Genomic DNA, 12,145 nt, shown 5'->3' with positions numbered 1-12,145 from the left:
CCATGTTATAAACTATTAAAAGTATTTTTTTTTCTATTTGACTTTATATATAAAATAAAAACCTTTTTTTTTTATTAATTTCATCTATTCTTGATATATTACTCTATTTAGCTACTCTTTCTATCCTAGTCAATTCAATTGATTAAATTGTTGATTATGTTAAATTCAATTACATACCATGATTTTTATGATTTTATTATATGATCAATACTAGAATATTAGAAATTACTTGGATATCATGATAATAATTAAAAAGTAGAGGGACTGAAAATGTAACAAAAAAGAAAGAGCACGTGATGTTTGAATGTTGGAAACATTGAAAAGAGGAGAAGTCGTGGCCAGATATGATGATGTAAGGCCTACCCAATCATCATCTTATTTTATTTTCTGTGTTTTTTTAATACTTCTTTACAAATTACAACCCATCCATTTTAAATTATACTAAAAATAATTATATACCGAATCTGATTTTACATGGAAAGCAAGATGTTTTTATCGTTATTTATTTACATTTTTGTCCCGTTGCCTGATAACAACTGACTATATTAATTAGTAATTTAATTTTCAAATTTCGTGTTCACACTTCACACCTTTTTAAAGTTACAATTTTTCTTTCAAATAGTTTTTTCAGAGGCTTTTTACGTATATTTTTTTAATAATAGAATCAGTTGCTTAGAATATATTATTTCAAACTTCTACTAAATAGGCGGAAAAAGGCTGTTGGTTTTGTTGTTATAATCTATGAACCATTTTAGGATATGGAAATTTTTTATATGTATAAAAAGCAAAATATAATTTTATGAAATTTATAAATAATAAAGTAAATATACGACTCTTTACCAGTTTACCCCCTTAAGAGTACATACTACTAGATCACTATATTAGTAAAATTAAACACTATGAGAAATTTTTTCTTTAATAAATATTAATTTTATGTTTCTTGCCATACATATTTTGTTTATAGGATTAAACCATCAAAGCAATTTGTTTTTGCATATATTGTACACCTTATACCATTTTCTTAACACATTCAAAGCTAATATAAATACCAGAGCATAAATGAAGTATTAAAAGCAAACTAACTAGTTCATTCTTTTTAAAGACAAAGGAATAGTGAGATACAGTGATGGTGGGACCAAGATGTATGTCGTCCAACTCAACCTGAGACTCTTTCTTCCCGACCTATTTAACTCTTTGACCACAGTTATTGTTAATTAGGTGGTATCCTAAGATTAAATCAGAGATCCAACTCCTCCACGGAACACACGAAACAAAGATATTAAGTGGATAAATAAAAATGGAAAATAGATGCTTCCAATTCATCAAAATGAGAGGCGTTTTCTACACCCATGTCTACTAAAGTAAATCAGTATTGTCAATATAATAAAAAGCAGATCTTTGTCCATGAAATCCCAAGAAGGTAAGAACCCCAACATGTCCGATGCTTCTTCGGTCAAAAATACGATACACAAGTGGACATGGATACCTAACTTTATTTATAAAACTTTTAAAATTAAAAATATAAATGATGCATTTCTATTCTCATAGTAATATTCTCCCGTGCGTACATTTAGCTTAACCCATAATAATAAAATATAACCAGAATCCGGAATGTCCAAACAGAAAAACAGACCTGATGCATAGGCTGGAACCTCATGGGCCTAATCTAAATACACAATCAAAATCAGTCCTCACTTAACATTTCAAAGCCCATGAACCAAGGCAAATATAGTCCAGTAGGTAGTCTCCTTTGGACTTATAAATGATGCTAAATTCACATTTAACTTGGAATTCAAATAAGCATTACAAGCCCATTAAATATGTACAAATTCACACCATAGTGTTACTTGCCTTTGTTTTTGCCACCCTTTTTATTCTTGCTGTTATTTTTGCTACACTTGCTACAAAACCAATCCTCCTCAGGAATACTGTCAAATGGTGGATCACAACAATCAATATGTGTGCCGACACCACACCCGATCGAACCGCCTTCATCCCCGCATATCAACATTTCTTCGCCTCTGTCACGTGACCCGCACACCTCACATGCCACATCATTACTTTCTGGAGTTTCGGGCTCAGAAGCATCAGCTTCATACCGGTTTTGTAAATTGTTATACGACCTCTCCGCCCAAGCATTTGTACCATATTGAACATGTTTTTCAAGAGGGTATCCAGGCTTACATACGTATTCCACAAGGTAATCAGCAAACACACATGGTATCTCGTATTTTAAGAATTCCTGCACCCACACGTCGACATGTGGCATCCCGGGGCTGACAACAGCAAAGTCGATACCGGAGTTTAAAAAGCGGGTGTATGGTGGAGATGTTGCCAGTATGGTCCCGTCGCCAGCCTTCACTGCCCGTTTAAGAGTATCCTGAAAAAATAAATCAGGAGTAAAACATGTGAAACATAAAAGAAAAAGATGATATATTGACATGAGTAAAGATCATAGGATGATATTTATATACCAAAGGTGGGACAATGCATTCCCCGTAGACGACTATTTTCATCCCGTAAAATGCACCGTGGCCGGTTTTTTCTTTCATGAGGCGCCATTTTCGTGGTGCTTCTAAGCTAATTTGACCATCTTCACTTAGGCCATTTTTGTGCCATTCATAAGGCTCCTCTGCTACAAATTTACCTGCCTGGTTACTTGCAGATAAGTAATCAGTCTTCAAAATCCACCTGCAGCATGAAACATTTAGGTTCCGGTTTCTGAAATATACGTAAAGTGTGTGACACAAAAATAAGCAAAACACGTGCAGTTGAACACGACGTTATTATGAGACAAACTGAATGAAAAGAGAGAAACTTTAAACGCTTTCCAAACTTTTAGAAACCAACTTTGAATTAGGCCCAAAAATTTAACAATTTTAGCAATTAACCACAACTGCAAGTTTGCAACTGACTTCAAATGCAAATAACAGATGGGAAACTAGTTACCATGCCATCTCAGCTGCCACATGTGCAATATAAAATGCTTACGTGAAAAAAAATAAAAGAAATTGGTTTCTTCAAATGACAAATTAGTAGGGGTGGCAACTTCTAACACAACGCAAATACAGTGAGACTTTGGGTTGTCATACCTAACCTATTTAATTGATAGGCCATATTCCAATTGGCTTGTTTACTTAAACATGTCATATGCTGGTTGACCCATTTAACCCATTTAAATAACATATTGGCCCATCAACCTGTTCAACCCATTTATTCAACCCACCAGCTAGATAACACATTTAAAATCCGATTATTATCCGCCAACTCAATAACTTATTTGACACATTTAAATAAATAAATTAAAAAGTCATGTTCGGGTTATGCAATTCTAAGTGGTGGATTAGGGTTGATTCTTTTAAAAATATGGGTAGTGCTTGGGTTGAACAGTACAGAACTACAGACCATTAACCCGACACTGGTAAAAAAAGATGTGGATCAACAATTTTACTTAAATCAGCAAAAAAATGAGTTTCAAGTTTCATTGCAACAGTCAGAAATAAAATATAAGTTGACTGGCATATTAAGCCTAAATGACCAATGATTATAAAAAAAATCAGTATAAAGCTCACTTCTTATTCCTACGATTTGCCCTGTTTAGAAATTTACATAAGAGTACATTGACCAAGAAAGTCAAAAGTCAAAGACCTATACCTTCCAGAAGCAGCAGCAGCAAAGAACTTCTCGGTTCTCCTAATGGGATCAGGGACAATGAAATGAGTTGCCTGATAAGACCAGTTATGAGTAACTCTGCATACTCTTCCTTTCAACCGCTTGATTATCTGCTGGAATTCCTTCCTTTGCAACCGATGTCCAGTTAATATAAACCACATAGGTTCATCTTTTAAAACATTTGAATCCCCCTTATCGCAATTCTTTTCAAGGACTTCTTTAGCAGGTTTAGATGCAAGTTTCTTACCATTACTCTGATCATTAACATGAATCTGAACATTCTCCTTTTGTGCTTCTTCCACATCACATGTTTCAACCGCCTGATTACAAGTTGGCTTTCCCTTCTTGTTAACAGCCTTGGTGGCATCTTTCTTTGTTCTACTCAGTGGACGTTTATTGCTCTTGGTTTCCTTCTTGTTCAGAACATTCTCTGTATCCACATCAGCATCCTTGTCAGCTCCATCATTATCATTATCCTTTACCTCCACTGATTTTTCCAAATCAGATACTTTTCTTTTGCTCGTGCCTTTCTTAGTTTTACTCAGAGGACGTTTATTTCTCTGAGTTTCCTTCTCGTTCACAACACTCTCTATATCCATGTCAGCGACCGCATCCTCATCCTTTTCTTCATTGGTATGCTCAGGATCATTACCAACAGCTTCTGCTCTCTCTACTTCCACAGACTTTTCCAAATCTGTTGCAATTCTCTTGGTCACGTCTTTCTTAGTTTTACTCAGTGGACGTTTATTTCTCTTAGTTTCATTCCTGTTTACAACATTCTGATTTTCCATGTCAGCATCTACATCATCACCCTTTTCATCATTAAGCTCAGGAACATTATTAACACCTGATTTCTTCACTTCCACTGGTTTTTCCAAACCAGTTCCATTTCTCTTGCTCATGTCTTTCTTCGCTTTACTCAGTGAACGCTTATTTCTATTAGTTTCCTTCGTGTTCACAGCATTCTCTATATCCATATCAGGGTCCACATCATCACCCTTTTCATCATTATTATGCTCATTATTATTACTAGCATCTGACTTCTTCACTTGCACTGATTTATCCAAATCAGTTCCACTTCTGTTGCTCACATCTTTTTTAGTTTTACTCAGCGAACGTTTGTTTTTGCTAGTTTCTTTCTTGTTCACAACATTCTCTTCATCCATATCAGCATCCCCATCATCACCCTTTTCATCATGATTATGCATGTGATCATTACTAGCACCTGATTTCTTCACCTCCACTGATTTTTCCAAATCAGTCCCACTTCTCTTGCTCACATCTTTCTTACCTTTACTCAGTGAACGTTTATTTCTATTATTTTCCTTCACGTTCACAGCATTCTCTATATCCATGTCAGCATTCACTTCATCACCCTTTTCACCATTATTACGTTCAGGGTCATTACAAACACCTGATTTCTTCACTTCCACAGATTTTTCCAAATCAGTTCCATATCTCTTGCTCACGTCTATTATAACTTTACCCAGTGAACGCTTATTTCTATTAGTTTCCTTCTTGTTCACAACATTCTCTATATCCATGTCAGCATTCACATCATTACTATGCTCAAGATCATTACAAACACCTACTCTCTTCACTTCCATAGGTTTCTCCAAATCATGTACAATATTCCTTGCCCTCTTAGCCCGATTTGGAGTTGCTTCTTCCCTAATTTCTTGTATCTCGAAACCATCGTCAATCACAAGTTCATTCTTTTTATCAGACTTGTTATCAGTTACCTCTTTCATAGAAAGAGCAGTGAGTTTCTTACCTTTTCTGATCAGAGGGATTTCACCCACAAGATCCTCGCTATCTACATTCCCTTCTGCTTTCTCTTCCATCAATACATTAACAGTATTTTCCAGCACATCGTCTTCAAGTTTCTCTTTGCCTGCCTCATCTTTATCGTCTGGGGGCTCGGTTTCATCATCCATGCATAAAGCCTTGTTCTCAGACATAATATCAACTTGCATGCCACTAATAACCCCGGTTTTCATTTCCGTCCCTGATTTGGCCACTGGAGAAACTTTTTCGGACTGCTGATACTTGAATAGATTCTCGTCATCAATTACTGGATCAGTGTTCTTCAAAAAGATTGAACCTTTTTGGTTCACAGTATTCTTTTTGGTAAGTTTGGAACCTGATAACTTCTTGCTAATTGACTTCTTTCTGACAGGTTTTGAATTTGATCCAGCACTTTGTTCATTGATCTCCAAATTCAGAGTAGATTTCTGAATATCAGAACTAACTGCAGATGGAGAATGCATCGCGTTCTCTGACATATCCACATCTCTGTTATTAAATTTTGTAGACAAGCTGGTTTCGTTATATTCTGTCTGTGGTCTTTGTACTGCATTCAAGTCTTCAATCTCTGAAGTGGAGGTTCTGGAAATGGGCACGTCAGAAATTACATTTTTACCATTGGAACTTGAGGACTTCCTTCCATATATATTCGAAGAAGGGGTACGAGCAGGACTCTTTTCAATTGGGGTATCTTTTTTCACCTCTTGAAATGGACTTTCCACGTCATTATTTTGACTTATCTGTTGTGGTTTAAAACTACCACCAGAAATATCCAACTTCTTATTAGAAGATACATCATTTTGCTCATCTTCTGGACGGAAAGCAGGACTGTTGTAAGGAGTCGTTTTTTGTACCAAAGAAGAAGACATATTAAAGGCATCACTGAAATTAAGCTTATTCAGTCTTTTAGCACTGCTGGTATTGCTCTTCATGTCTATATTTGAAGGTGAGGTTCCAATTGGATCTTTCATATAGTAACTTCTTGCTTCATTTTGAGGAGACTTGTTGGCTGATATGGAGGCAGAAATGAGGTTGTTTTGTGCTGGCGAACGGCTTATGGTTTTTTCATAACGATTTGACAGCTCAGAGGTAAAATAGCTAGCAATATTTTCAGTATCCTGGCGCTTGTCTTTAATCTCATGAGCATTAGGGGATTGGCCGGATTTGGTTTTCATGGTAACTGACACTGTTTCTTGGGCATTACTAAACAAGTTAGAGGCACTGGTGTTCGATATGGTAGTGGGGATCTCCTGCTTTGATAACAGAGAATGAGAATGATGTGGGCTTGTTATTTTTCCATCATTGTGCCTTGTGGTAACGCCTTCGGGTTCATCTTCAGAATCTTTGGCTTCAGCCTCCATCTCCAACTCATAACCACTGTAGTGAAGATAAAATGGGATGAGTCAAAAACTATAAACAATAAAGGCATATTTATATATGCCATACATGTATAAGAGCAAGTCTGTATAGTCGTACCTCTTACAATAATCTTCTTCAGGTACAATCTTCCAAGCCTTTAAACTGAAAAAGGAAAAAGAAAAGGAGAATAAAGTTTAAGGAGGTTTACACTTTATAACAGCTTAAAATGGGAGTGAATGATAAATAAATCATAAGTTGAAAGTTAAAACATGGTTTAATGCATAGCTAGCTTATAAAACATAGAGAGTAGGCGAACAAGATCAGTACCAGTCTTCCAACCATCGGTGGTTTATAAGCTTTATTCTCTTCATTTTCTTTGCAAGCAGATACTTTTCTCCTGTTAAAATAAAGAAAAAAAATATCTAAACACATATACATGATATGAAAATTGCATAAACTGAAAATAAACATTCAAAAATATTATATGTATAGTTTACGAACCAAGCAAAGTGTCACCCTTCATTCAGAAAACAATACCAAAAGAACACACTCGTATATTTGAACTTTGAAGTCAAGTGAAAGAAATTAACACACCTTCAAATTTGTAACATATAAGATGAGTAACCTTGTTTGCTATCAGCGGTTTCGAAACTTTGGCACCCATCAATTCAACCATGGTCTGAAATATAGAATACAACAAAACTTTCAGATGATATAAATCCATCATCCTAAAGTTTGCAGTAAAAATAACATATTGGAAATAGACTAACCATAATGTCCTCCCGATCTTCACATTGATATCCTGTCAAGCATATAACTAGTGACCTTGCACCCGGAATTCCGTTCAAATCTCTCACTGGTGTGTACATTACCTGATAAAAATATAAAAACATTTTAAACAATCATACCAACAAATGTATAATCCAGTTACAACCAGTACCAATCCTGAATAGATTCAAAATATAACCAAAGAGCAGTAAACATAAATCGAATTTGGGTACTGACCGAGGTTGTATCCACCGGTGCCCCGACATCAAAACTGTGATCAACCCATAGGCTAGAGACCAATATCTTGCCATCTTGTCTAGCAGCAACGCATAGTGGATCATCCTGCAAAAACCAAGCACAAATGTATGCAATACTTAAGTACAAATTAGAGAAACAAAGAAGCTAACACAAGAACTAGAATTAGTAAACTTACATAAACAAGCTTATCAACAATAACATGAGTACAATTGGGATCATATCGGCCAGCATCAATCCCGCCGCCCTGAACAAGCTTCCAAGAAACCTGTAAAATTATTAGAAGAAAACGTAGCAAGCATCAATTTTATGTTACAAATTCTTAGAAGCATAAACTTTGAGCAAGTTTGGAATTAGGTTTGAAAACAACCTATTGACTTATTGGCTTTTTTAAAAAGCCAATAAGCTAAAAAAGTGTTTGGTAAACACAAAAGTCTCTCTTATTTTAGCTTTTTGAAATGATTAAAAAGCTGTTTTCTAAAAACGCCAAATCCTGGCTTTTCAAATTAGCTTTTTGAAAAAGCTAATAAGTCAATAAGCTGTTTTCAAACTCAATCCCCAAACATGTCCTAAAAATAGGAGTGAACGGTAAATAAGTCATCACTAACATTTACCATCACTAACGAAAAACAGTTTGCGAAAAAATTGATTTGCAAAACATATCATCCAATTATATGTCAAGGCACAGAATCGATAACCACTTTAATATTGCTAAAAGATACTAACTCGAAAACTCGTTACCTAGGCGGTAAAAATCGAGGCACCAATTAATTCCCGCCTAGTACCCAGCCGACTAGTGGTTGATTAATCGCCATTTCGTCAAAATCGGTGAAAATTAAAACATTTATATATAAACTTTGGTGATTATACATGTATATAATTATATTTGAACATTTACATATATATATTCCAATCCGATTAACGCCTATTAATCTCGATTAATCAATAGCGCTTAGCGATTTCTACTCATTACAACAATTCAGTATTGAAGACACATCAAAAGCCCCATATATATAAATCTAAAACCCTAACTATACTAATCCTATTACTATTACAATTGAAAAACTAAACCAACTTGTCAACGTAGGTCATTCATGAATCGAGCAATCCAATTAATATGCAGAATTTAAATAAATAAATAAATAAAAGTAAAAATTAGAAACCTGAGACTTTTGGATCGGGTCGAACCCGAGAAGAACGAAGCGGATACCACGAAAGAGTTGAGGTGGTGAGCTTTGATTATTATGCATCGTTGATCCGTACATTCTCGCCCAAACTGATTACCCAAAGTAATATTATTAATAATAATATTATTATATATAAAATAAATGAATGAGTTGCAGTTTTTGAGTGATATGCAAAGCTTCTAGGGGAAGGAAGGAGTGAAAGATTGACGGCGAGGGGTAAAAAAGGAATTTCACACGAGTATTATTATTATTTCCATTTTAATAGAGCGAGGGAAAATAAAAATTTTGGGAGTTCCCGCTGCTGAGTCAAAAATGAAGATTGCAGTATTGACTGACACGTGTGTTGTTCAAGATGCTCCACGTCATATTCATTTTTATTTTCTTGGTATTGGGTCATGTACTCGTTTATCCAGAGTTGTAAAACTCGGCCCAACCCGTTAGTTGGTTTACCAAGGTGCATGTAAATTTATAAAAAACGGTTGGAAACTCGAATTATTACGTATTAATATAAAGTATTTGGATCAAATATAAATAGCTTTTATCGAAAGTGTACAGATAACTAAAGTAATTATGTTAACACTAAAGTTATTATTATTATTGCACCATATTATTTTTTTTATAACATAAACAACCTAGTTCAGAATTTTAATTACTCTAATTATTTGTATGTTTAGTATGTTAATTTTACTTTAAGTTAAATTTATAATGTAAATTGACATATTAACTAATATTGGTTCACATGTAAACTTATGTTAATAGTAACTAAACTTGTCAAGAGAGAGAGAGATGAGATGAGCCTTGTAACCAAACTTCGGAAAAAGTTGTTCTAAATATATAGCCTTGTCCTGGCGCTTATTTGGAGACAGCAAATCATTTGCTTATTTCGTGTCCATTCGCTAATTCGATTTGGGCTATTGTTATCAATGGCGTATAATTTCTTATTTATTATTTGTCGGGTAGCAGGTTAAAAAAGAAATTAGTACGTGTTATTATAAGGATTATTTGATGGTGTATTTGAAGAGCTCGAAATAAAAAATATGTGACAACAAAACTGTTTCATTGCAAAACAACAACAACACACAATTGAAGATCTAAAAGCTTTCGGCTTCTTACGCGTCAATTTGTCAAATATAAGTTAATATATGTCTAAAGCCGTTGTTAGTTGTTATAGATCGAGAGGTACCGTGAAGGGATTGTAACCGAATAATACCAATCAAGATAAAAGAATAGGTTTTCATTACATATAGATAATGGTTGAAAACTAACCCTTTTTCTAACGACCATTTAAATAACTGACAGACCACTAACCACCTAATCATATATATTCCACTCTCAGGAGAATACTCATTGGCCTAACTTGAAATCCAAAGACCTACTCATTTTAAGATGAAATCTTTGGGTGTCTTACCTCAACCACTTTGGTTGGGGATCATTGGCAAGTTGAATCGTGTGACAATCGTCAATTTCAGGTTAACTCTGTTAACTCAACTCCGTCAATTCAAACTTAAGATCACTGAATCTAGAACGCACACTTCATTACATTTAAACTAGGGTTTAAATGACGCTTAACATTTACTACATGTGTAGTCTTTCGGGAATTGCACCGAAACGCAAACGAGTTGACGCAAACGATTGGTGAATAAAGAAAAACGTCAAAACAGTAATTATGTGATAATTATGTGTTAGACTTATGTGTTATGTGATAACATGGTTATAAACGTTAACTCAAGATGCAAACTAGTTAATTTAGGCTAGATAAGTAATACTTAGAAGTTGAGGGACTTGAGTGTAACATATTATGTTTATAAATAATACTAAACCTTAACCCTAAAACACTTTTCTTTTTCTTTCCCTCTAACCCCGATCGGAAACCCCTCCCCTTACTCCCTTGGCTGCCGTCGACTTATACACACATATACACCATCAATTTCAAGTTTTGATCGAAGATTAAGGTACTAGGAAGGTATAAACGACTATCCTATGCATCCTTTATACTTAATTTTGATGTTTAATGGGTTAATTGAAAACCCTAGAAGCCTATTATGTGTGTATGTGTTTCATATGATGTATTGATGATGTATTGATGATGATTTGATAAATATAATTGATATTGTTACGTGTTAATTGTTGTGTCTTTGATTTGAGTTCAAACAAAAACCCTAATCATGTATGTAATGTGTAGTTGATGTGCATGGATAGTGATTATGGAGTCTAGAGTGTTATATGAATGACTTATGGTTCATTGATAGTTAATATGTTGAGTTTGGATGCAAACAGTTTCTGGACAGATTGTGTTATTGATGTTTAATTGACTGTAACGAGGTGTAAATGTGAGAATTGGTTAAGATTATGGATACTACAGTAAACTAGGTTGAGTCTAGTTTCTAAGGAATATAAACTTGTAATTTTTGGACAAGTAAAGGTTAACTTTTATGATTTTACAAAAACGTTGTGCAAAGCTGAGCTGTTAGACCTGCTGTTAGGTTGTTTTGTAAATGTTATATCTCATGAACTACGAGACCAATTGGGTTGGTTCCACTTCTGGAAGTTGACTCATTGAGTTAGAAACCTAACCCAAGTGGTCTTGCATTTATTGGATTTTTCGTTTAACGGGAATTGCAAATAACATTCTGTTGCGCATGAATTTGATTGTTATGAGTTTGCTGTAATGATTTGATGATTGTGAGAAAACTATGTGGAATAAAAATATAATAAAATATGTTCTGGAAACCTAAGATATATATGCTTCTGTGATGATTTTTGGTAAATTAATTGAGATGCTATGATCGGTGGAATAGTACAATCTTTCAAGTAGAATTTCTGTCTCGGTGAAACTAGCTGCTGAGTTTTGTGAAAATGCATGAAACATGATACTTGCTAATTTATTATCGCGTTTTGACCAAAATGCCCTTGCGGGGAATAATAGCTAATTGATTGTAATGATTTGACCAAATTGCCCTCGTGGGGAATAGTTGCTAGTTAATTGTTATGTGTTGACCAAATTGCCCTTACGGGGAGTAATTGCTAGTGATGTACTTTATGAATACATGACACGAAAATACTTGCTTACACATGTAATGTATCACAACTACACTTGT

The 12,145-nt window shown here is 34.6% G+C and overlaps 1 protein-coding gene across 1 annotated transcript; it reads right to left on the bottom strand.

The window, feature by feature from the left end:
- Positions 1-1,597: 1,597 nt before the first annotated feature.
- On the bottom strand, positions 1,598-9,155 carry LOC143561230 (BRCT domain-containing protein At4g02110-like). Its single transcript, XM_077049356.1, has 11 exons — positions 9,024-9,155; positions 8,039-8,128; positions 7,843-7,947; positions 7,608-7,709; positions 7,432-7,516; positions 7,165-7,234; positions 6,955-6,999; positions 4,670-6,855; positions 3,655-4,471; positions 2,475-2,691; positions 1,598-2,380 (listed from the first exon to the last, which is right to left on the bottom strand). Exons 1-11 carry the CDS (start codon positions 9,123-9,125, stop codon positions 1,844-1,846), a joined length of 4,356 nt encoding a protein of 1,451 aa, XP_076905471.1. The 5' UTR covers positions 9,126-9,155; the 3' UTR covers positions 1,598-1,843.
- Positions 9,156-12,145: the final 2,990 nt, after the last annotated feature.

Source organism: Bidens hawaiensis, unplaced genomic scaffold, assembly GCF_021521415.1.
Source record: "Bidens hawaiensis isolate Kalapana, Puna unplaced genomic scaffold, B.hawaiensis_p1.1 tig00020643_1, whole genome shotgun sequence".
Taxonomy (NCBI): domain Eukaryota; kingdom Viridiplantae; phylum Streptophyta; class Magnoliopsida; order Asterales; family Asteraceae; genus Bidens; species Bidens hawaiensis.
Note: the sequence above shows the minus strand (reverse complement) of the source record. Positions and strands in the feature narration are given on the sequence as shown.